The sequence below is a fragment of the Crotalus tigris genome, unplaced genomic scaffold (assembly GCF_016545835.1).
Source record: "Crotalus tigris isolate CLP2741 ecotype Arizona unplaced genomic scaffold, ASM1654583v1 scf7180000018371.15429387391:27106975, whole genome shotgun sequence".
Taxonomy (NCBI): domain Eukaryota; kingdom Metazoa; phylum Chordata; class Lepidosauria; order Squamata; family Viperidae; genus Crotalus; species Crotalus tigris.
In genome coordinates, this window is record NW_024096970.1 from 9959457 (window position 1) to 9985625 (window position 26169).

The 26169-nt window shown below is 40.3% G+C and overlaps 1 protein-coding gene across 1 annotated transcript in view; it reads right to left on the minus strand.

The window, feature by feature from the left end:
- Positions 1–1850: 1850 nt before the first annotated feature.
- Positions 1851–26169, minus strand: part of TOP1 (DNA topoisomerase I) — a 77182-nt gene continuing 52863 nt past the window's right edge. Inside the window, exons 12-21 of the mRNA XM_039351364.1 lie at positions 24530–24717; positions 22358–22502; positions 21999–22142; positions 21201–21386; positions 20404–20472; positions 16458–16572; positions 15323–15450; positions 8450–8544; positions 5171–5320; positions 1851–3276 (exon numbers count right to left, since the gene is read on the minus strand). Of these exons, the coding sequence (XP_039207298.1) occupies positions 3174–3276; positions 5171–5320; positions 8450–8544; positions 15323–15450; positions 16458–16572; positions 20404–20472; positions 21201–21386; positions 21999–22142; positions 22358–22502; positions 24530–24717 (1323 nt within the window). The 3' untranslated portion in view covers positions 1851–3173. The remainder of the gene's footprint in view (positions 3277–5170; positions 5321–8449; positions 8545–15322; positions 15451–16457; positions 16573–20403; positions 20473–21200; positions 21387–21998; positions 22143–22357; positions 22503–24529; positions 24718–26169) is intronic.

The window sequence follows — 26169 nt, forward strand, 5'->3', positions numbered from 1 at the left end:
CTGGCTTCTGATCTACTGTACCTGACAGGGCTAACATTATTTGTGAACTTCTGAGTCATTTTGGAGTTGAATGGTGTGTGTCTACATTGAATTAATTTATAAAATAATAAAATGTATAAAAGAATAAAAACAGAGGAAGAAACTTACCTACCTACATGTGCAGAATTGCTATATGGTAGTCCTATTTAGTGACAGAGTTGCAATTAGCAATTTGGTCATTAAACAAAACAGTTGCTAAACGAAACTCTGACTATGCTTGTGATCTTAGTGCAATCTTTCTTTTGCTTTCATATCTGCAAAGGTAGCAAATGTGAGGATTGGTTGTAAAATTACTATTTCATCATCCTCTTTAACGTGAACAATTGTTAAATGACAGTCTCTATAATAATACACATATATATTTATCAGGTGGTTTTAGCTGCTGAAAATAGTAAGAAGCTCAAAGCCATTAAATACATAGAAAAGGCAAGGATACAGATGTCTTCTTCAATGTTTAGTGTCTAGTTTCCTTTCCTCACACTAATCCCATTTGTCCATTTCGGCAGTTCATTATTTTTTTAATGAAATTCTGACTTCTACAAATAGATCAAACTAAAGAACACAATGTAATATGTTAACATGCTGCTTTTTATATGAAAGGACTTCTCTCCAATAAATGTGACTTTGGAGGGGAATGGGGCAAGAACACATTTGTTTGCTTTGTAAACCTGCTGTTGCAATTGTTTCTATTTAAGTATTTCTTTATCCTACGCATTGTAGGAAAACCATATTAATCTTATGATGGCAAAAAATCAGACATAACCTGGTAATAGACTCCTGATTTTTTAAATCATCTACTCCATAATACTGAAAATGCCATTTTAGTATGTGGTTTCTACATGCACATTCAGATGAACCAAAGCATCATGGCCATAGTTTAGCAAGCAGATTTGTTTTTTTAATTTATTAAATAGAAAATTGAATTAGTCAAGATTTGACAACTAAGTATGATTAGATGTAGAAGCAGTCCCTAGGTTAACAACATCCAACTTAAGGATAAACCCTGCCTATTATTGGTGGCACACTGGTTAAAGTGCAGTGTTTCAGGCAATCTCTGCCCACGGTGTTGGGGGTGATATGCAAATAATGCTCAAATTGTAAACTGTCCAGAGAGTGATATATAGGGCAGTATATAAGCTTAAAGGCTATTGCTATAGATGGGATAATTTAAAGTTTCTTTTTAAGGCATTGTTCTTAGTTTTCAACTGGTAAAGAACAGATACCCTTTTCTCACCTCCAAACTGTAGCTGTGGATACAAACCTAAGTCAAAAGCTATGAACATGCAGAATTCTGCCATTTATGCAGAATCTTATCTGCCAAACATTACATGAAGGACAAAAAATTATAATCTAGGTAATGTTGAAAGCCAGTGGGCACTGGACTACTCAACTAAATGAGCCAATCTGTTACTTTCAGTTTCTCATCTTGTAGGAAACTCCTTTCATCCAATTTCAGCATCAATTTCTGAACAGTTCACAAATAGCACTAACATTTGTATGCATGTCCAGTGTTTTCCTAATTTCAGAGTGTATTTTGAAGATACTGTTAATTAATACACACTTTTTAAAATCTCAAAACTATAATCAAACTAACAGAAATATAAATGCTGAAGTAAAACTATTTGGTTAAGAGGGAATTGGGAGAATTTAAACAAAAAGATGAATAAACCCGATTTCTCCATCTCTAGTCTTGACCCGAATTTTGGGGGGCAATCCATTCTGGAACACCTCTTCTCCACAAAGAATTTTGCAGCTCTTGGTTTGCAGCCAACTACTGGCCTTCTGGGCACAAGAACACACAGATGCTGGCATTGTGTTAAGTTGTAGGAATTTATTTTAAATAACCTACAATTGATTAAAAGGGAATTCATGATAAAAATAGAAGATACTTGTCAAGGAGACACTGCGGGAAACTTGCCTTTGCACCACACTAAACTAACAATGCTTCTAAAACTAATGGATTATAGCAAAAAAAAGGTTCACATTAAAATTCTGCTTTATTTTTTTATTATTTTTTGTACACAATTACAAAAGAAAAAAAATAAAAGCCCTAAATCTTGATTTTTTTTATTTTTTTTTCCTGGACCAAAGCTCACTTCCCTCAAAATTTTATTGACCTTTGAAAGTTCTTTTTACACAATAAAATCTTTCAAGTAAAAGAGAGCAGAAAGGGTTTTTTTTTTTATTAAAAAAAAGGGGGGGAAAGAGAAAAAAAATCTGCCATAGGAAAAAACAAAACAAAACCCACAAATGTGGATATTCCTCATATATATATCTATACATATATATATAATGTACTCAGAACAAAGTATGATGGGAATACATTTTGTCACAAATTTATTTGTACTCATAATCTATTAACCCTCCCCAGCCCTTTGCCTCCTATCTTCTGCAAATCTACATGATCTTTAAGATCAAGAAGAAAAAAAAGTTTAAATATTTTAAAATAATTAAAAGTACTAAAAATTCACATTAACAAAAAAAGTAACACTCAAGTCAGGAAGGATCTTCCCATCATGCTTTGCTTTGAAGAGATGTTGCATTTTTTAGTCTAGGTTTCATTACCATGATGGTGATAAGTAAAAATGAAAACAACAGGGTGTTTCCAGGACCATTGTGGCCAAAACCAGTGTGCTAAGGGCTTCAGTTGTGTTAAATTAATGAGGGGGGTGGGGAGAAATTAAGGAGTCCATTTTCTATTAAAATATAGAAGTTATTGCAAAACCCTAACTGTAAAAACATATCGATATCTCATTGGATTCTGTATACAGTAGATAATGATTTCCAAGCTCTTCAGTGTAATGGCAAATTTGTCAGGTAGAACATTAACAAATTGTTCCATTCATTTGTCCTTACTGTACTCCAGAGATAAAACACAACCATACAGCTAGAATTTAGGTCTCTGAAACAGATTTAAATAAGTTGTCCATAGGACAACTGTCTTGGCTCCTCTACAATATTCCAGGCATATCTTTACTCAAAGATGTTGGGTATTCCATCAGACACTCACTTTCCCCTCTGACACCCCCCCCGCCCCCCAATATAAAGAACAAGTAAGGCTCACAGTTTATCAATCTCCCTAAAATCAGGCTACGCTCATTTTCTTCCATAAAATCCAGCCCATTAAAATCACATTAAAACTCGAAGTCTTCATCTGCCATGTCAATTGCCCAGGCAAATTTCTCTCGTTGAGTTTTATTATATATTTTTTCTATCGGTATTCCAAATTTCTTGCACCTTAAAATTGGGAGGGGGGAGAGAAAGAGAGAGGGTGAGAAATAGAGACAAAACAGAAGCAGTTGATGACAACAAAACTTAAGTACTGTACTCTCAAAAAGTCAAAATTTCAGAGATATACTTTCTAAATCCATAATACATACATGGTGGAGTAACTTGATCACCTCTAGAACCAATTCTTAAAATCTTGTCTGAAATCTTAGGAAACACTGTAAAGTAGGCATTCATGGAGGGTAGGAGCAAAAGCTTATAATTATGCTTGAAACTAATATTTAAAGTGTGTGTGTGTGTGTGTGTGTGTGTATGCATGCGTGCAAACATAGAAACATTGCATTTCTACAAATGATATCTTGATCTCAAAGTCACTACAGTGACTCCACCTTGAAAGTAATCAGAATCAGCCAATCCACATCTCTGATGGAACATATTCTACAATTCTGAATCATGTGCATTTTGCAGAGCACTACCATCCAAGGTTAAAGCATCAATGTATTGTTCCCCTGAAATTTATTATGCATTAGTTCAAATGCAGTCAAGAAACAGGAGTCTGAGGAAAAAGGCTATCCAATTTAGAAAGCAAGTGTGACTAAATCCTTATCCTTATGTTCAATATAGCATTTTCCATTTTTAAAAAAATTCATAAGAATCATCACAACAAGACCTCAGTATGACTTCAACACCAGATACCTACATGGCCTGTGGTTTCCTGAATCTTCAGAACATGCAAGTCATTATTTGCAACCCATGCTTACTATCGTTCCTTACTCTTGATTTGATTTGAATAGAACCTGTATTTCCAGGTTTGTGCATTTCTCCTTATGTTACATTACTGCCATTTTGGTCAGAGAGACTTCCTACTTACTGCCAGAATTGTCTGCTCCAAGTAGAATTTGCCTAAGAAAGCATGCTGCATCTCTTCTTACCTGAATATTAATAGGGCAGGACATTAAGATGGCTTTTTTTGCTCTAAAAAATTATTCACAAGGTCAAAACTATAAAACCTGCTTTTTGCAAAGAATTTGAAGCAGAATGCTGGCTGTGGAATTCTGGGAGTTGAAGTCCACATGCCTTAAAATTGTCAAGGTTGAGAAACACTGGACTACATAATGGGTGATGATAAGTTAATAAGTGATATTATTTATAGGTAACTTATTTATAATTTTTCTGTTTTAAGGATGTAAGCTGCTGAAAATGTTAGAAAAAGTGACAAACAGATGCATCAAATAATCTTCCATTGGTGTTTAGGCAATGTCATATTCATAAACTGGGAGCTTGGCTTTGTGCTGGAGCACACAGAAACTTTAATCCAGTTCTAAGTAAAGTAAGTGAACTATTATGAGTTTCATCTATTCTGTAACTAAAAAAGCCCCAAGGGCATCATTCAACTGTTACTTTTTTTTTAAATACCACAATATGAAGCATTTATTTTCTCCAGACTAAGTAAATACACCTGTTTGACTCACCTTCTTTTTCTCCTGAAGTTATTTTGAATTTGAGAAGGCTTGTTCCCACAGTTAACAGCAGTACTAATGTCATTCCTTTGTGCAAGTAAGATATACTATTTTGTTTGATACACCATTTTTGACTAGATGTAGAGAACTTCTTTGAATATTTTGGCATAATAAAAACACCTCACCAACAAAAATCCTTTGCTTTAACATGCTGCTTTTGCCACTACAATAAATTTCTACTTCCCAAAATCTTATTCTACCTCTACTGGATGTAGGTTTCATAAGATTGAACTGTATCTACATCAGCCTTTTGAAATTGCTGCACGAATCAAGAAAAGCGAAATGTACCCAGCTTAATAACAGAACTGTCTTTGAAAGCCAAATATGAACAAAAGCCTAATTTACTTCAAAATATTACCCCCCTTTCTCAAACTAGAACCTACCAAGCAACAGAAATTCTAGGATCCAGATAATTTAGTTTGGAGGTACTCAAGGCTATTTGCTTGTTTTCCTCTCGGTCTGTTGCTTGAACTTCCAGCTTCATCAGCTGTTCCTCCACCCTTTGTACAGCCTTCTTCTTAGTTTCCACAGTCCTGTAAAAGGTGAAAAGAAATAAACAAAACAGGTGAGAACATTAGGTAACTTTTTGAAATATATTTCTCCAAGAGGAATTAAGTATCCAGCAGGAAAAAAAATCCCTTGTGGACTGCTAAGCACATGTTAAGTTTACTCTTGTGCAGAACTGAGAAGGGATTATCGTCATTTCCCTGTACTACAAGTGTAAAATGCTTAACAATGCTTATTTCCCATAGTCTCCGAATCAGAGTTTATGATAGGTCAGGACTACGTCCCTTATATAGATTCGATGGACAGATAAGATGACTTATCTAAAGTGGCCCAGAAAGACCTTGGTTGGGAAGGAAATTGAATCAGAGGCCTTCTGGGCTTCATTCCAACAAATGTCTGTTCGTGTTAAAATTCCAGCTTTTGCAGGATGCTTAAATGCAGAGACTAGGAAGACCATAGCTATTGTTTTGCTTTGTTCTTTTGTATAGATTTTTTTTAAACTGAGAATATATATACCTGAGCTTACATATAATAGCTAAAGAAAGGAATTATCCTGCTATAGACAGAATGCTGCTCATAACCTGATTAGCCAATTCTGATGTATGTTTCTGAACAGTACAGATACGAGGGAACTCTGCCCAGGGAGAGAGCAAAGTATATATTACTGACTTCTTAGAGTCATGAGAAATCTATATACTACTAAAAACTGATGTCTATAACCTTCAGTTGGGTGAAATAGTGCGTCATAGGGCTTGAACCAAGGTCCTCAAATGAGCTAACCTGCAGTTCTGTGTCCAAAATCCAGGAGACATGATTCATGGGATTGAAATTTGGCAAATTTGGTCACTTCAATGCTGCTGCACTACCATGTTGCTATCTGAACATTTAATAGACTGATCCTGCCCTAGCCCTCCATAGCCTGGGTAGACTGATCCTGCCATCAGCTGCCAGAGGATGATCAGTAGTGATCAGGCTGATAGGAAGTTAGAAGTTGCTCCCACTCCCACTGATTTTTTGCCCACCCATGGTCATTTTATTTCTCTGTTTAGGTAAGGAAATATCTCTGAAACAATGACCCAACAAGTCAGACGTCTACAACATCCTATAGTTGAAGCATCTTTCCAGACATATCTGGGCACCTTTCTACTTGGTATAAGAAGGCCAAAATCTTGCTGGCTCAAATGTGCAGGACAGTTGCTACTGATATCTTTTCATGTCTTGTGACTCTTGTATATCCAGGTATTTATTTAAACAGTCCTATGTGGGTGTTCACTGCCCTTGCATTCAGAACCATATAAGGGAAGAAGAAAGCCTATTCTCTAGCAGGTTAACACTGTCATACCCCATTGCTTAACAATATTGCTCTTTACACATATGAAAACAAAGCTGCCTTTAATAGGCACTTCACATGACTAGGGGGCCAGATGAAAGGGATAAAACTCTGTAGCATCTCTCAACTAAAGTCATGTCTTTTAAATTTCCTATACTACTCAAGAATCAAAAATGCAAGATTGCATCTTCTTCTGCAGATGGCCATCCCAACATGTTTTAGATCAGTGGTTCTCAACCTGTGGGTCGGGACCCCATTTGGGGTCGAACAACCATTTCACGGGGGTCGCCAAACCACGTTGTCCGCCATTTTTTTCCCTTTTCCCTAGCTGACCTACTCCCTCTTATTGGTGGCCACACCCACTTGGGGGTCACCACAACATGGGGAACTATATTATGGGGTCACGGCATTAGAAAGGTTGAGAACCACTGTTTTAGATTATACTGATATATATGTATACTTACTTATATATGATTTGGAATGCAGGGAACCTACTAGTATACTACTAGTATACCACTCCTATCTATCTTACCTGTTCATTCAATCAATCACCCAATCAATATGATGCCTCAATCACAAAGGCAATTCTAATCTTTCCATTTCAAAAATGTCCTTTCCATGCCTGCAACAGCACTAGGGATTTGATACAGGAAGCAGTCCCAATCCCTTCTTTATGTTAAAGGACAAAATGATAAATACTGGTAGTCCATGATTTATGTCTACAATTGGGACTGGAAGCTCAGTTGTTGAGTAAAGCAGTGGTTAAGTGAGATGAAACATGACAGCTTTTGCTCAATGACCACAATCTCGGCTCTTCCAGTTGCAGTCGTTAAAGTAATCGCTTAGATCGTTAAGCAAAATGCTGGCCATTCTCCCCACACAGGAGGCCCCCTCACTATGGGTTTTTACAGGCAGTCCCCATTCTTGTGATTATTGGAAGCACCAAATCCCATGATTTGGAGAAAGGTTCTTTCAAATTATTGTGATAACAATCATATTACTAGCTTTTCTAGCCTAGAAAATTCTTCTAGTCTTCAGTGCAGTGATGTTTGCTGAAAAGAGGGTTAGAATGCTAGCAAAGGTCATTCTTCTAAAGCAGGGGTGTCAAACTGCCAGCCCACAGGCCGGTTTCATCATACCGGAACCACGCCCACCACATTGCAGGCAATCACGAAAAAGCTCCAATACGTTGCGCGACGTCACGTGTTGTCACAAGTTTGACATGTCTGTTCTAAAGGCTAGAAATCTTTCTACCCTTCAGAAGGATGATGTTCACTAGCTTTTCAATGCTCTTCCGTGTGCAGAAAAGAATGCTACTTCCAGAAGGTTAATTTTTCAAGTTGCAAGACAATCTATGCACAAATTCAATAAATGTGTCTATACAGAGGACATAAGAAATCTTAGGAAATGGAAGGACTGAACAGTATTTCACATGTTAGAAGGCAACAACAGCAACATAAATGTGTTTAAAAAACCAACTAAGAGCTTTTTAGGAGTAGGAGGAAACTATAAGATAAAAGCAAAACATGAAAGTTAACTACAGATTTCTACTTTATGATACCTTGCCTAGGAAACTTTTTACATACACAGTGCTGGGAACTGATGTAAAAGAGCAAAGCAACCTGTATGTATTTATTCAGAAGGAAGACTTATTATCCTTGTTCAAATCAGTAGGCACAAAATTGCAGGTCAAGATCTGAAACAGCATATTCAAAAGCAGAATAAATATTCAAATGACAGACATTTTAAAAGATCTTTCATTTGGGGCCAACATGATATAAGGAAATACTTGCAAATGTGGCTAACTCAAAGCAGTCAGACTTACTTTTTAGACTTCTCATCCCTTCGGATCTTGGCATCAGCTTTGGCGCTTTTTAGTTCTCTCTTGGCATCGGCCAACTGTTCCTTCTTGGCATCAATCTAGATCATGCAAAGAGATAAATCATAGTATAGATATGGGAAGAATTGCTATTGAAAAGCTGAAACATTTGGACAACTTTTTTTTTAAAGACGCTGTACTTTAAGCTTCCATAACACAATATCTAGAAGGAAATAAAACTCTCAAGAATATGTTTTCTATCTCATGAATAGTAAAGTCCAATATTTATTTATTTTTAAAATTTAAAAATATATTTGTAGAAGAGCAGAATTAATAGCTGTTTACAGTACCCTAAAGTGGATCAGCTATGGTTTTTAATAGGCAGAAACGGTAATGGTTTTGTTTGCAATGTATCTAGATTTTATAATAGTGAGAAGTGGGGCCAAAATTGCAATAGGCTTATATAGGTCCACACTACAGGAGAAAACATGGATAGCAAGATTTTAAGTCTGTGATGCTCGTTAAACTAGATAATTGTTCCCGGTGAAAGATACAAAGGTCCTGGTGAAAGATACAAGGGTCATCCCTGATCAATAGGGCAGCCAGCTCAGAAATGCACCTGGCTGATATGATAGCGATCAGGAAAGCAACCTTGTGGGGCAAGGACCTTAGAGCACTGGTTGTGAGGGGTTCAAAGGGTGATCTGGTGAGGGCCCGTAGGACCCGAGGTAATTCCCAAGAGGGATACCTGTGTACCATGGGTGGCTTGGTATTGGTGGCGCCCTTGAGAAAGGCGCGTATCCTGGGGTGGTAGGCCAGAGGGACCAAATTGGAACAGGTAAGTAGGGTTGATAGGGTCGACACCTGTCTACGGATGGTAGCAGGGGCTAAGCTCTTATCCAGACCATCAAGAAAGTATTCTAGGATGTGGGGGTCAAGTCCAAGATATCCAGTTGCCGCCTTCTGCACCACTGGCAAAAATTCCTCCATGTGGAGTTATAGATGCGATTGGTTGCTGGCCTGCGAGAATCCTGAATCATGGAAATCGCTCTGGCTGAGAATGACTCCTATGTCATGATCCTGCATTCAAGTGCCAGGTGGCTAACTGTAGCCACTGGGGTTCCGGGTGTCGCAGAACTCCCTGGTGGAGAGACACGCGATCCAGCAGGATTTTCCATGGAGGAGAGCGGAAGAGATTTACCAGGTCGGCGAACCAGGACCTCTGGGGCCGGTACGGGGCCACGAAGATTACCTCTGCTCGCTCCTGTAACAGTTTGCGAATGGTCGCCGGAATTAGTGGGAGGGGAGGAAATGCGTAAAGGAGACCCTCCGGCCATGGAGCTCAGAGGGCATCCATCCCCTCTGCCCCTGGGGATGGAAAGGAGAGGAACCTTGGAAGCTGGGCATTCACCGGTGAAGCGAATAGGTCGAGAACCAGATGACTGAACCTTTGTGAAATCTCTGCGAAGAGATCTGGGTGCAAGCTCATTCTGAGTGATCCACGGTCGACCTGCTCAGAAAATCCGCTTCTTGGTTCACCTCCCCCAAGATGTGCTCGGCCCTGATGGAGGAGAGGTTGGACTCTGCCCAGGAACCCAGTAACTGAGCCTCAGATATGAGGGACCTGGACCTGTACCTCCTTGCCTGTTCACGTGGGCCTTTGCTGCCACGTTGTCCGTGAGGACTAGCACGTACTGTTTCGCCACTATGTCGCGAAAGTGGCAGAGAGCCACTTGTATGGCTCTGAGCTCTAACCAATGTGTATGGCTCTGAGCTCTAACCAATTGATGTTGTGTCTCAGATCTGCACAAGACCAATGGCCCTGCACGAACTGAGACCTGAGGTGAGCTCCCCAACCAAATAAACTGGCATCCGTCGTAAGGGTGAGATAGACGGGTTCCTTGAAGGGTGGCCCTCTGGCTACCGCTGGCGAAAACCACCAGCGGAGGGATCTCAGGGTTTGGATGTGCACCCTCACCAATTGGTTGGATGAAACTGTTCCCAGCCTCTGCAAAGGGAACAGGAACCATTGTAGGTTCCTGGAGTGGAGCCTGGCCCAAGGAACTATGGCAATACAAGAGATCATTTTTCCCAGGAGTTGGGAAAGCAAGGCCAACGACACCACACGCTCCCTGCATACCTTGAGTGCTAGCTCCCGGATGCTGTCCCGACGGTCTTGTGAAAGATAGACCAGGCAGCCGACTGTGTCTATTATGGCACCCAGATGTAAAATTCGGGTCGAGGGAACTTTTTGAAGTTCACCAAACACCCGTGTTGTTGAAGGACCTGGATTGACAAACTCAAGTCCGACTGGGCTGTCAGAAGAGAGGACGACTGGATGAGAATGTCGTCTAGGTAGCATTGAATGCGTACCGGCACCAGTCTGAGGTGTGCTGCAAGCACTACCAGGATTTTGGTGAATACTCTGGGAGTGGAGGAGAGTCCGAACAGTAAGGCCCTGTACTGGTAGTGGTGGCCTTTGTAACAGAACCTGAAGAACCACCGGTGGTCGAGAAGGATAGGGATGTGGAGATACGCCTCCGTGAGGTCTATGGATGTCAGGAAATCTCCTTTTCTGATGCTGCCCAGGATGGATTGGAGCGTTTGCATCTTGAATTTCCGGTATGCAATGTGGTAATTCAGACCTTTGAGGTCTAGAATTGCCCTCCATCCCCCCGAGGTCTTGGGGACCACAAAGAGGATTGAATAGAATCCCTGACCTTTCTAACCAACTGGGACCGGTTCTACGGCTCTTACTTCTAACAGATGATGAATGGCCTCTTGCATGAGGCTCCATTTGTTTGGATTCCGTAATTGGGGGCAAGAGATGAAACGTCCCGGTGGAGGAGACATGAATTCCAGGGACAGTCTGAATCGGACGTTCTGGAGGACCCAGGAGTCTGAGGTGGTGAGCTTCCACTGCTGGCAAAAGAGGAAGAGCTGCCACCTATGGGAGGGGCAGCCCGGGAGTCACTTGGACCTCCTGGAAGGGCGACCTCCCCCACAAAAGAGCCACTTGCCCTGGTATTGCTGCCTGGATCTGAATCCGGATCTGTCGGCTGGACGATCCTGTCTGGCCGTGAAAGGGCGAGGGGGTTGAGAGGCCCCCGAGCCTGTTCCTGGCCAAAAGGACTGCCTGCGAGCGTACGGATAAGCGTGCCTGTCAGTCCGCCTGACGAGATGCATCATGACTTTTTTCTTGTCCTTATTCTCAGTTAAGTACGGATCTAGGGCCTCTCCAAACAAATTCCTTTTTTTGTAAGGGGCTGCCGCCAGGCACCACTTGGACTTGTCATCAGCTTGCCGGTATTTGAGACATAGCATCCAAAGACCGGATACGTTGGAGGCGATGGATTTGGCTGAAAATCTGGCTGTCTGTAAAGTGGCGTCTGAGGCGTACTCTGTCGCGGCAACCAGCTTGCTGAGATCCTGGTGGGTGCGTATATCGTCTGGGGGAATCCTGGCCTGAAGTTGCCTGAGCCAGAGAAGAGGATCTTGTAAAAAAGGAAGTGCAAGTGGCTGTTTTTACTGCCCATGCTGCCGCCTGGTGTGTCCTATGGAAGGCCATGTCCCATCTCCTGTCCTCTGCCTTCAGTGCCTCGGACAAGTCACCCAACACAGTGGACAAGGACACGAGTGAGCTTAAAGGGTCGTCCACCTTTGGCACCTCGAGGGCATCAGTCAAATCTGGCGCTGTTGTGAACAATTTTTTATCCGTTTGTCCTGGAGGTGGAAAGGTTCCGGGTGAGGTCCATTGTTTACGGACTGCGCTCAGAAACAGGGATGGGCAAGGGACATGGTGTTATGCCGCCAACGTCACAAAAAACACTGGATTGGCATCTGAAGTGGATGGGGGGTCCTGTTGAGAGGGACCTATGTTGGCCGTAGTGCTGGCCTTGTGCAGAAGCGGCACATAGAGGGCTGGATTGAATAGAGCCCCGGTTGGAGGGGGTTCTGGGGGATCATCCTCCTCTGATCATGGAATATCTAGCTGGTCTTGCTCTGTGGGCGAAGAGGCCCCAGTATATGAGGATCGGGAGGATGAAGGAGAACCGTGGTACACAGGGAGCCCTGATTGGGCAAAATAAGTTAGAGGTATGGCTGCCAATGGCTCCGACCCGGGTAAACGGTGGGACCATGTGGCCAGTGCCCTGTCCAATGCCCTTGCGATCAGGGCTTCAAGATAGTCATCCTGAGGGTCACCCCCTTAGCCCTGCTGCCGTTGGGGTAAAGGTGCTCTGGAGCTTGATCCATCCCGGGGGGTGGGGGAAGAGCGATGGAGCTATCCTGTAAGGACCAAACCACCTGGTTAGAGGTCGAAGCACCCAGAGGGAGGTCAAAGTCAGGGACCCCTGCCTGCTCAGATTCTACTCTGGTCTGTTTCTACACCCTAGAAAACTCCTTTTCTAGTACCTGGTGCCTCCTGTTTGCCTGTTTTTCTGCCAATTTAGAGGTTTTTCTGGAAATGGCCTTTGCTTTGGCCTTAATCTTGCCTGCCGCCTCCCGTTTGGAGGATCTGTGCCGTTCCTGGGCGGATGATGGGGACGCAGTGGCCGTAATTTCTGGCACCGTGGAATGGAGGATCATGCAAGGAGCTATCTCAGGGAGCACTGAGAGGAAGGTTTGGCAGGGGATAGATTGGCGGTTGGGTATAGCAGCTGTAGCAGGGAAAGTGCACTGCTCCACCTGACCGGTAACTCAGTTCCTCTGAGATCACTTGGAGGTGATGAGAGTGAGAATAGTACGCTCACCGGTCGGGTCAATTTCCAACAGAGGCCTTGAGGCCAACTGGAGCGCAGCCCAAAGGAATTGCTCAGTGGCCAGGTCAAAAAAGCCTTGCATCAGACAGGCTGAGTTTGTTTGGGCGCAGAGCAGCCTAATTCCTGCCTTAAGTCACCACCAGCTATGACACCCTCGTGTAAGTGATCTGCCGAGCCAATTTATAGGTTTTTCTGCTCAAAATGGCGGTCGCGTGTCCTATGGGTGGCGGCCAAAATGGCGGTGATAAACCGGCCAGGCTAGAGTAGCTATGATAAAAGGGAGGTGACCGCACCAGAGAAGTGTCTTGAGATGTCAGGAGGAGGCCAAGAGGTCCAACTCTCCCCTCAGGTGCGGCCAAGATGGTGGCCACCCCAATTGCCGGGCAGCAGCTCTAGAGAGAAGCTCCCCTCCCTCCTCGGAGCTCCTGTTGGCAGCCGCGGCTCTTTCCTGGCAACTAAAATGGTGGCTGCGACTGGCCAACGGCTATGGATAGCAACGGAGGCCAAGGAGCCTCGTGCAGCCTCTCTGAGCAGTCGAGGGGAGAATCGAGTTGCAATGCTGAACGCAGCGCTGGCGCAGGTAACACAAGGGGTGAGGAATCGTGCAGCTCCCTTGAGGCTAATTTACGAAATTCCCTAGAGCCTCTGTCTCTGTCTTCGGTGAACTGAGGATTGTGCGGTCCGTTTGCGGCAGCCAAAATGGCGGCTGCAACGAACAAGGCGAGAAGGGATAAGGCTGAAGCCGAGGGCCTCGTGTGCCTTTCTGGGAGCCCGAGGAGCGGTTCGGGCTGTAGTGCTGAGACCAGCACTGAAATCACTTTCACTGAGAGATTGGAGAGAACTGCAGAAGCCTCAGCAACACGAGTGGCAGCACTGATTCCAACGCTGAAGTCCTGAAGGGAGAAGGGGGAAACAGATGCTGAAGCCTCAGTGATAGTTCCCAGAGTCCTGGGGCAGGGAGAAGGGAAACAACCCCACCCCTCAGATTTTAAATGAACTATCTGGAACAGCACTGTTCCCAGCACTGCTGAGATAGTTTTGGAGGTGAGAAAAGGAAGAATCCACTAATGCAGTGGTTCTCAACCTGTGGGTCGGGACCCCATTTGGGGTCGAACGACCATTTCGTGGGGGTCGCCAAACAACGCAGTCCGCCATTTTTTCCCCCTTTTCCTTAGCTGTGCTACTCCCTTTTATTCTATTGGCTTTTGAAAGCCAATAGGAATTGTCCAGGCTGTCTCTGCCTTGCTGAGCCCGCCAAAAGTCCCATTCTGCAAACGGTGCTGCACCAGTTGAGTAGTCCTCGACTTACGACCGGTTGAGTAGCCCTCGACTTACGACCGGTTGGGGGTCGTGGCATTAAAAAGGTTGAGAACCACTGCACTAATGGATAAACTCACTAACTGTCAAAACTTGAGAGAGCCAAACCTGTTACATCTCTTCGAGCTGGAGACCAAGTCAAGACTGGGTTCTCCTAGCAACAGGGGGCGTGACAAGTTTGGCTAACTTGATCTCAAGAGCAGGCAGACAGAGAAAACCCATGGGTGGATTCTCCATCTCCTGTGCTGGAGAATACCTCTTACATCTAAAACGACAAGATCCTGAGAACCAAATGCATTTTCTTTATATTGTTATTGCTATCACAAATTAACTCACTGCTCAATGAATGTCTCATGCTGGTTCCATACAGGTTGGTAGATTTCTTTTTTTAATTTCCCAATCTAGGGCTGAAAGAGAGTAACTAGCCCAAAGTCATCAGGGCTGGCTTCCAGGCCTGAAAGAGGACTTGCTTGCTTCTAATTCAGCACCTTAACCACTACACATATTATTCATGTAAATCTAATTTATTTTGCTTTTACTAGATATCGCTTATTACTGTTTTTCAGAGTTAAAAGTTACAGACATAGAGAAACACAGATTTTAGGATGGCTTAATATGATGAGATTGCACAGAAAGAAGGTATTTCTGTAATAAAACCAAATAGAATACATGGGAAGTCTGTAAAAAAACAAAAGCCCCAAACATTTGTGTAGTACTTTGAGAACTACGACAAGAAAGAGAGTTAACAGAAATTAATTAACCTTAGTATATCTTTTAACTAAAAATGGAGCACTCAAATTACCTTGGACTGTAAATTCATCATCGATTTTTCAAAGGTTTTTGGAGGTGCCCTCTGGTGGTTGCAAAGAATAGCAACAGCTCTGTTGGCACGGTTGTAAGACAGGATCTTTGCTGCGATGTTATCATCCGCTGGAAGAGTTCAAAAGAAACACATTTCTTTCTATATAGCAAGATTAACATTTATGAAAAGCTAACTTCCAACAACTGAAAAAGAATGTCAGAGAGTCTTGAGCACATATAGCAGTTGTGTCCCTAAATTATGAAGGCCAGAGGTTACTTTATGCAGTCTATATCTTTAGTAACTACTCTTAAAGTGAAGTGTGTATTGCAATTAATAATAATAAAGTTGGAAGGGACCTTGGAGGTCATCTAGTTCAACCCCCCCTACTCAGCAGGAAACCCTATACCATTTCAGATAAATGGCTGTCCAATCTCTTCTTAAAAACTTCCAGTGTTAGAGCATTCACAGCTTCTGGAGGCAGGTTGTTCCATTGATTAATTGTTCTAACTGTCAGGAAATTTCTCCTTAGTTCTAGGTTGCTTTTCTCTTTGGTTAGTTTCCATCCATAGCTTCTTGTTCTGCCTTCAGCCGCTTTGGAAAATAGCTTGACTCCCTCTTCTTTGTGGCAGCCCCTGAGGTATTGGAACACTGCTATCATGTCCCCCCTCGTCCTTCTCTTCATTAAACTAGACATACCCAATTCCAGCAGCCATTCCTTATATGTTTTAGCCTCCAGACCTCTGATCATCTTTGTTGTTCTTCTCTGTACTCTTTCTAGATCTCAACATCTTTTTTACATTGTGGTGACCAGAACTGGATGCAGTATTTCAAGTGTGGTCTTACCAAGACACTATAAAGTGATATTAACACTTCACATGCTCTTGATTCTATCCCTCTGCAGCCTAGACTGTATTGGCTTTTTTGGCAGCTGCAGCACACTGCTGGCTCATATTTAAGTGATTGTCCACTAGGACTCCGAGATCCCTGTCACAGTTACTACTACTCAGCAAGGTACCACCTATACTATACCTGTACATTTGGTTTTTCTTGCCTAAATGTAGTTTTCTGAAATCAGAACTGTTTCAATTCTGATTAACATAGAAAAGATGAGACAGGCTGTTTCAAAGGTACTTACAGGTTGTCAGTTCCTTCAGTTGTTGCTGTAGCGTAATAGAGGCATTATATGTTCGGAATACCTTAGCTGTCAGCCCTTCCATAAGATCTTGAAGATGCTTATTTAAAATGCTGGTCTAAAAGATGGAGGGGAAAAGAGGAAAAAATATATACCAATTCAACAAATGGTAAAGAATATAAATAAATTTAACTGGGAAGTGCAAACCATAGAAACAGTAACTGTACCCCAATCAAGAGGAGCTATAAAGTTGTGATATTTTGTACAATGGCCTGCATTCTCCTTCATATGATCCAAATATTTTCATTAATTTATTCTTATTCAACCTGGCCCTAAAACCATTTCAAATAATGAGAGTTGCAGACCTAAAAGTAGACTCCTCTACTTTTGCTTCCTTTTTACTCAGTTGGATAATTGCTGATGTCTGTATAATAACAGACATCAGCATGATGACTATTAAAAGGATGGTAGACATAAATGAAATACATGACAGCCATAGCAATATTTCTTTATTTTTTAAAGGAAGAGCAAACAAACAAAAGTTCTCTATACTTCTGCATCTTCTATTTTAGTATTTAAATGCATTATAAAACAATTCAAAGGGTATAAATGCTATATTTTTTTCATTATTGGAAAGATCTTTAAAGGAGATAATTAAAACAGTAATTTTTCTTGAGCAAAACAAATCCCAAATTAAATAACAATGCAAATATTGAATAAACAGTATCCACACATTCTTATTCCATTTCTAAAGGCTGTATAACATTTTTTTAAAAACTTAATTCTTTGCAAAAAAATATTGAAAATGCAAATCTCTAGAAAACTAAAAATAGAAACAACTAATGAAAATACAAGTCTTACTCTCTCCCCAATATTCCAATATACAGTAGTGGCCAAAATTGTGGAAACCTTTTGGGAAAAGTGTACAGTAGAAATGCCACCTTTGGTTAAGTTTCCACCAATTTTTCTTCTAATTTCTTTATAATTGTAACCTTGTTCACTTAATAATACTATTTTACATCGCTTTCTGGGCAACCAGTCAATCTCTGTACCATTACTTTAATTTTATTATGTTTTACAAGCTCACTAAATGAAAGAACACAAAAAACCCCCAACCAACTTGATAGCGATCACATAACACACTGACAAATGTCTTCCTCTCACCTTCGATACATGACATCAATAACTGAATCCTACTGTGATCTGATTGGCTCATTGCCAAAACAAGATGACACCTAACTGGCTCTCTAAACACTCACGCTCATTGGCTACAATCAGGTGAAGGAAAGCTACCTGATATGAACCTAAGCAAGTTGTGCTTCCTTTTTCTGGTTATTTGGCCATAACTTTTCATAGCATACAGTACAGAAAATTGAACAAACTTTGTTGCATTACATTCTTGATTATATTATCTTTCCACTGATATATAATTTTATGGTATTACTCCCCCCCAAAAAAGTGGTGTTATTAGCCATCAAACCTCAAAAATACATTTTTCCCAAAAGGTTTCCACAATTTTGGCTACTACTGTATGTATACACATGAAAGTATGTATACACACACATATATAAACAGCATAGCTTAATTAATTTTGAAAAGTCAAAAATCGTAAAAAGTCTTTCAGAGGGATGCAACACTCTTAAAATTGCTAAGATATTGGGGTGTGATCACAGAATCATCAAACATTTTGTTGGAAATAGTCAACAGGGTTGCAAGAAACATGTTGAGAAAAAAAAGACACACATTAATTGCCAAGGATTTGAGAAGAATCAAACATGAAGCTACCAGGAACTCATTATCCTTCAGTGCTGTCATATTCCAGAACTGCAACCTACCTGGAGTGCCAAGAAGTACAAGATGTTCAGTGCTTACAGACATGGCCAAGGTAAAGAAGGCTGAAACTCAACCATCACTGAACAAGACACATAAGTTGAAACGGCAAGAAGGGCCCAAAAAATATCTGAAGACAGATTTTTCAAAAGTTTTATGGATTGATGAGATGAGAGTGATTCTTGATGGACCAGATGGATGGGCCTGTGGCTGGATCAGTAACGGGCACAGAGCTCCACTTTGACTCAGATGCCAGCAAGTTGGAGATGGGGTACTGGTATGGGCTGGTATTATTATAGATGAGCTAGTTGGACCTTTTTGGATTGAAGATGGACTCAAAATCAACTTCCAAACCTACTACCAGTTTTTAGAAGACGCTTTCTTCAACCAGTGGTATAGGAAAACGTCCGCATCTTTTAAGAAGACCATGATTTTTATGCAGGACAATGCTCCATTCGCATGCATCTAAGTCAGCGGTTCTCAACCTATGGGTCGCGACCCCATTTGGGGTCGATCGCCCATTTTTCGGGGGTCGCCAAAGGCGGCGATCTGCCATTTTTTGCGGTGCCATGCACGTGCGCCGCGCATAGGGGCGGCACCGTGCACATGCGCCGCGCAGGGGGGGCGGCACCATGCACGCGCGCCGCGCATGGGGGGAGCGCCACGCACGCGCACCGCGCGTGGGGGGCGTCGCACATGCGCGTTGTGCATGGGGGCAGCAACGCGCATGCGTGCCGCGCGTGGGGCCCCCGCCCCCATGCGCGCGGCCTGGCGCATGCGCAGAACGTTTGTGTGATGGGGGTCGCCGTCACACAAACGTTGAGAAGCACTGATCTAAGTACTCCACTGCATGGCTAGCCAGTAAAGGCCTTAAAGATGAAAGAATAATGACATGGCCCCCTTCTCCACCTGACCTAAACCCTATTGAGAACTTGTGGGCCATTCTTAAATGGGAAATTTACGGTGAAGGAAAACAGTACACCTCTCTGAACAGTGTGGGAAGCTATGGTTGCTGCTGCACAAAATGTTGATTGTCAACAGATCAAGAAACTGACAGACTCCATGAATGGAAGGCTTATGACTGTTATTGAAAAGAAGGGTGGCTATATTGGTCACTGATTTTTTTTTTTTTGAAATGTCAGAAATGTTTATTTGTACATTTTGAGTTGTTTATTATTCTCAGTTTAACAGATACAAATAAAAGAGTGAGATGGGCAAATTTTCATTTTTCATTTAGTTGCATAATTCTGCACACGTAGATATTCTCCTAAGAAAGCCAAAACCTCATTTTTACTTTCTTAAATATTCAGGTTTGAGGTTTATTTCATTTTGGATTGACTGAGAGCACTGTAGTTGTTCAATAAGAAAATTAATCCTCTAAAATACAACTTGCCTAATAATTATGCACACAGTGTATATAGTACTTTTTTCACATTATTTTTTTCTGCCAGTGCAAATTACCTCATAGTCCTTTGTGATCTCTGAGCTTAGTTGTTTTCTTGCACACATTTCATTATCAAACTATGTAACATCATCAGTGTTAGTGTTGATGTTACCTAGTTTGGAAAGGAAATATCTGCATGAAAATATCAAACTCAGAAAACACCAAGGAACTCACAGTTCAACCTGTGAGTTACAAATATTCTCTTCTAAATTACCTGTACTTTAGAATACCATAGAGCCAATGACTGATGTGCTTTCATTTGCCAAATTTGTAAAATCAAAATTTGGCTGCTACCAATATGCTGTATCCTTTACTAAATGAAAAATTACATCTTTTAAAAGCTTTTTTAAATTCTACCTTTATTATTTTTTATAAATAATTCAAAGTGAACATATTACTTTTTCCTCCTCCTATTTTCCCCACACCTGTAAATTGAGTTGAGCTGAAAGAGAGTGACTGGCCTAAAGTCACCACCCAGCTTTCATGCCTAAGGCGAGACTAAAACTTGTAGTCTCCTAGTTCCTAGCATGGTGCCTTAAACATTAGATCAAAATGGCTCTCTTTCATTCCAAGCCATACCAGAATAACCAATAGGCATTAATTTCACAGAAGGAAGTTTAAGAAACATCCTTTCAAGCTTATAGCCTTCGTATGTAAAGAAAAGTAGATACTCACATTAAGTCTATCAAATAAATCATCTTCTGGCTGCTTATTCTCCATGAATAACTGAAGATTCTTAAATACCTGAAAAGTAATCACAAAGGACAGAAACATGACGCAAAGACAGAAGAGATTCTGCTGGCATGACATGACACTATCCTCACTATATTACCTATACTATATTAATATAGTTGCTGGACACACACTGTTTGCTAAGCAATGACATGGACTGTTTAGTTTTGGCTGCAAGTGCAAACTCAGGTACTGAAGTTTGTAAATCAAGATTTATGGCCTACATAATGTGTATAACCAGTCATGTCTATGCAAACCATAATCAGATACGTGATATCAGATTTTGAATCCCTTTATCTGCAGTGTGCTAGTTATGTTGGTAATATGTAACAAAAGTTAGCCGGCTATTATTTCACTATTAATAAATTTCCCAATTCACAACAAATAAAGAGGGAGTAATCATAAGGAATATAAGAGTTTAAATTAAAAATTTAAAAATACTAAAGGTAGGAATATTGAAGGTCAGTGATTATGACTGCATACAATTATTATCCATGCTCAACAGAAAAATGTGGTTTTATTATCAGCATTTAATGGAGACCAAGCATAGCAAAGTGATTCTACCTCTGTCACTTTTTGAGGATTTCCCAAAACACAAAGCTATAGCACTGTGCATGCTGAACTTGATGAAATATTGACCCAATCAAGTGGAATAAATACTTGAAAAGCAACCAAAAGATAAAGAAGATTTAAAAGATAAAGTTAGCCAGTCTGTAGATTTCTTTAAAAGAATCCCTTACCCTTTTCTCAACAGGTACTTTGTTATAGTATCTTATGGAGTCTTTTCCGGGGAAATCAAATTCTACTACATATTCCTGACCATCTAATTCTGGATGCAAATTAATATGTTCCACACGGAGGGAGCAACAGCCCACTGTGTCAGCAGTCTCTCCTTCTTCTTTCTCATTGCCAGCTCTCAGAGCAAGCTACAAATATTGAATAGTGAGACAGAAAAAGAGGTCAGTTTAAACAGTCGAAAACATTTTAATCATGTAATTCACTGATCAGCAGGAGGCTATTTTACTAAGCTAAGAAGCTATTTATTTGAACTTTCAGAGTGAGATTCAAGGTATCTGCAAATTCATTAGAAGGATTACACTAATTAAAAGTTATGCATATTTAGATTCCTTGGATCCATGAGCACGTTAGATAAACTGACATGGAAACTGATGTAAATAAGATAAGCACAACACAGGGTTACTAGCACAGATATTTCTACTGTTTTTCATTCTTTAATTACAGACTGACTGCAGAATATTCTATACACCTCTGATCCTGCAAAACAAAAGGCCAAATTATTTGTATGGTGGGTACATTCTAGTAAAGTAGATAGAGCTTTATCTGAACAGTTGATTTGTCAGATCAGGTCGCCCATCACAGCTTTACAAGATAATAATTTTTGTCTATTTAAATTCCTTCCTGTCATTTTTCAAGGATTTCTCCAGTACCTATTATATCTTGTTTATGCCAAAGTTGTACAAAGTTGGATTCAGGAGTTTATTTATACCAAAAAGAATCTGTAAAAGTCAGAATCTCACTTTGTCAATGAAGTACAATGCCACAGCCCTTTGCCGCACTTTCATCTCTTTGGATTTCCAATCTTCTCGATATTGATTTCGAATCCTATCAACGCATTTCTTTAATCTCCGAGCTATCTCGTATTTCTGCCAGTCTTTCTCACCCTGCCAAGAAAATCACAGGGAACGTTTTCATTTATTTTGATCAGAAAGAACTTAATTTTTGATTGATACTTTGATTTCAGAAGGGAAACGCAGTTTACAAAGATACAATAATTTATCTTTTTAAAAAAAAGTCTGGTTTGGATCTTCATAAGGCAATATATCTTTCCCAAAAGCGTATTAGTCGAGGCAGAAATAGTCTAGACACAAAACGGTACCTTGATTCTAGAGCTGGGATTCAACATGATGTACTTAATAGATCCTTGAATATTCTCAGTCCATGATACCAGCCAGGTTACTTTATTATCATGCCGAATCTCTTTCCATTTATGTCCAGGAGGAGGAGGAGGGACTTTAGAATTCCTAAGCAGGAAAAACACAAATATATTTCAAAACAGGAAAATTCACAAGGAAGCTATAGAATATCAGCAAATTTAATTGTTCAGCAAGATTCAGGCAATGAACAGTGGCATCATAAAACTACTACAGACATTATGATACACTATTTCACATGTTATTTTATTTATATCCCATTTTTATTATTTTTATCAGTAACTCAAGGGGGCAAACATATCTAAAACTCCCTATTATTCCCACAACCACTATCCTGTGAAGTGGCTGGGCTGACAGTGACTGGCCCAAAGTCACCTAGCTGGCTTTAATACCTGAGGGGGCTTCTTCAGTTCTGACTGGATGGTAGGGGAATGGGAAAATTCCCACACCATCCAGTCAGAGGTGACAAAGTTTCTTGGATGAGAAGCGAAACATCTTCAAAGAAAAACAAGAAAGTCCAGTCGCCTCGTGAAAAAGCATCTTTGGGATAACTGTGACCTGGATGACTGAGAATCTCCATAGACACTAAGTGGGCATTGAAACTCACAATCTCTTGGTTTCCAGCCTGATGCCTTAACCATTAGACCAAACTGGCTTATTATTATTAGTCACACAGTTGGAGTTTTTATAGAGTCCTTCCCAAAGACCTAGCAGATGGGCAGATGTTATCTGATTATCAATATCATTATTGAATATTTCATTCAATTTGTTTGGTTGCCGCTTGCAACTCTGGATGAATTAACATCCAGTAATCGTGGACGTTAATGCCTAATAATCAGACAAGCTTGAACATGTGAATCCCAATTTTATACATTTATGAATAGATTTATAAATGAGAATTTATTCTGAGCAAAACTGACAGGCTGGGCTTATAAATTGCACAAAGCCAGTAATGTGGTAAATCAGGTCATTGTAGCTTATTCAACAATATGAACTTTGCCAATAAGCCACAATTTTAAGTAAATTAGCACAACTTTATGGCCAATTTCTACAAAATTAGTCTAACTGGCTTCTCTGACTGCAGAGGAATTCATTTTCTCCAAGGCAGCACAAAAGCCAATCAAAAATAAGAGAGATAGACCATGCTGTCCTTCTTTGCCTGCCCATCATTATTTGCCTCAATAAGATTGAATTGTAAATTTTAAAAACCCTCAGATGATAAATAGTTCATTGCAGTATAAAGTTTTGAAGACAGTAAATCAAATGTTGAAAATTCAGGCTCACAATGACTTTGTCCTGATACCTCTCGTTTTGCTCCATATCCAATGCTATCCATTCCTATCCTCCCACCCTTTAAATTTGTTAAATTATGGGTAAAATTCTGCTCTTCAGACATAAACCTACTAATGATTGTTAAGTTTTTCTGCAATGGGTCCTAGCTACATTAGGTCTTGAAACAAAGAGTTTCTAGCAGATCAAACCCTGCCAGTATCTTGAATATGAAAAAATCCCATTTGGGATTTTGCTATCTACATGGCTTATGAAAAATGTCTATCCTAGGAAAATATGACTGGCTACCACTTCCCCAGTATTTAGGAAGAAGTCAAAACTATGTCTCTTTTGACCTGCTATTATACTAATTTTGTCTTGATTTTAGTGCTTATTTTAACTGTATGGATTTTGCTGTTTTTATTTTTTATATTTTATAAACTGTCAAGAGTGTATATAGCATCAGAAAGGCAGTTTGCATATTAGAAAAGACTGCCTATGTGTCCCAACATAAGCTGATCTGAATTTTCTACAGAAAAAATAAGATGTAAATGTAACTACTTCCAGTTGACATATTCTGAATATGAGTTACTTTAACACTTCACACTACATTAAAGAAAAACATACATACATACATACATACATACATACTAATGGCGTGATATTGTTTTATGTATTTTGAACAATTGGCATTATCTGATAAAATGCACTGGTCTTCCTCTTGCAGGAGAGGTTATGGATAGAACCAACTTGAGAGAGATGCTATCTGAGTGAAAAGCTTGTATTTAACTGCTGTTCTCTCTAATCAGAACTCTTTCCTAGAAATATGCAAGGTCTCCCATTCTCACTTGCTACAATTGATGATGATGTCTTCAGGCATTATTCGTCGCTTCAGCATGCCCATTTTGGGATGGTTACCACGCCCTCTGAAGAGACCTGGAGGCTCAATCTTAAAGTTGGCAATTCTTTCCTTATGGTTATCCATGATACAATAACCATATTCTTTTAATAACCGCTCATTCTCTTCTTTAATTTTCTAGAGGGACATATACACAAAGATAAAAAATTGTAACATATCCAAAGTCACTATATCAATTATTCAGATCAAATAAATTAATTAGCTGTTGTGTTTAGCAGATTTCCAGGCACAGGATTCTTAGTGCAAGTGCAGTACAAGAAAACAGCTATGTATGCCATTTGGTCTATACATCATTGAAAGGGCTTGAAAGTTTATCAGTGAGATCATCTGAGTGCCTTATAACCATAGTGTGTACACTTACCTCAAGAAATTGCATACAGATGCACCAATAAGTGAATCCCATTTAGTTCAGTGGGTTTATTCAGATAGGTAGCTCATAGTGTGCCCTCATATACTAATCTAGGGCTAAACCTAAATGAACATAAATTTATAATCATCTAAGATAAATTTTCCTCACTCTCCCCAGTTTTCAGGCTTCCTTGTTCAAAACAAGAAGTGCTGTGTATAGTGTATTATTGGTGGTTCTGAAAAAAGTGTTCAAACTACAGGTAAAAACCCATATCCCATGTTGTTATCTGACTGATCCTCCTTAGTATCCCAGATTTTATTTCTAACAAGATAATCTATGATTCAATCATCAATCTGCAAGATTGCTCATCCTTTTGTATATAATACAGAACCAATTATTTCAGATCATTTTTTTAAACAAAGAGAAATAAATAGGAATGTAAGACAATGGCCTAGTTCAGAGATATCAAGTAATGGGTGTTACAGGATAGCAGTTTAGGCTGATATATTTTCCCCATCAGATTCCACTTTGCCATATCCTTCCCTTTCTGTGATCATGTAGCAAGAGAATGAAAGGATTTTGCTTCCATTTTTTAAAGTATCATTTTATGTAATGCCTATCTTGCAATCATAATTCTGGACAGCAAATACTGGATAAAAATAAACAGAACAAAAAATAAATAAATACCAAAAAACATCAACATAATAATGCAGTAGCACGAGACTAAACTCAACTCCCATAATAATGTCAGAAAAAAGCTACAATGATGGGCTTATCCAATCGACAGGCTCTATACTTGGGGGAACACCTAGATCTTCAAGGATTTATAAAATGCTCACAAGGTAAGGGCCAAATGAATCTCAGGGGATATGTTATTCCAAAGGGCAGATGCTGCTAAGGAGAAGGCCTACCTTCTAGATCTTCCTAGATGGCACTGCTTAACAGATAGTCCAAAAGCATTCCTACCCTTCCAGATCTAATGGGCTATGCAGAAATAATTGGGGAAAGGTAATCTTATAAATAACCTGAACCAATGACACGAATGGGTTTGTAAGTTATAAAAAAGCACATTCATGTGCATCCAGAAGCCTATTGAGTGCCGGGTGATTCATGGAATGATAACATAGGCATATTGTAGTATACCTATTGTGGTATGGCTGTGCTACCACATTCCAGCCAAGTGGTCTTTAAGGACAGCTCCATGTATAGCACATTACAGT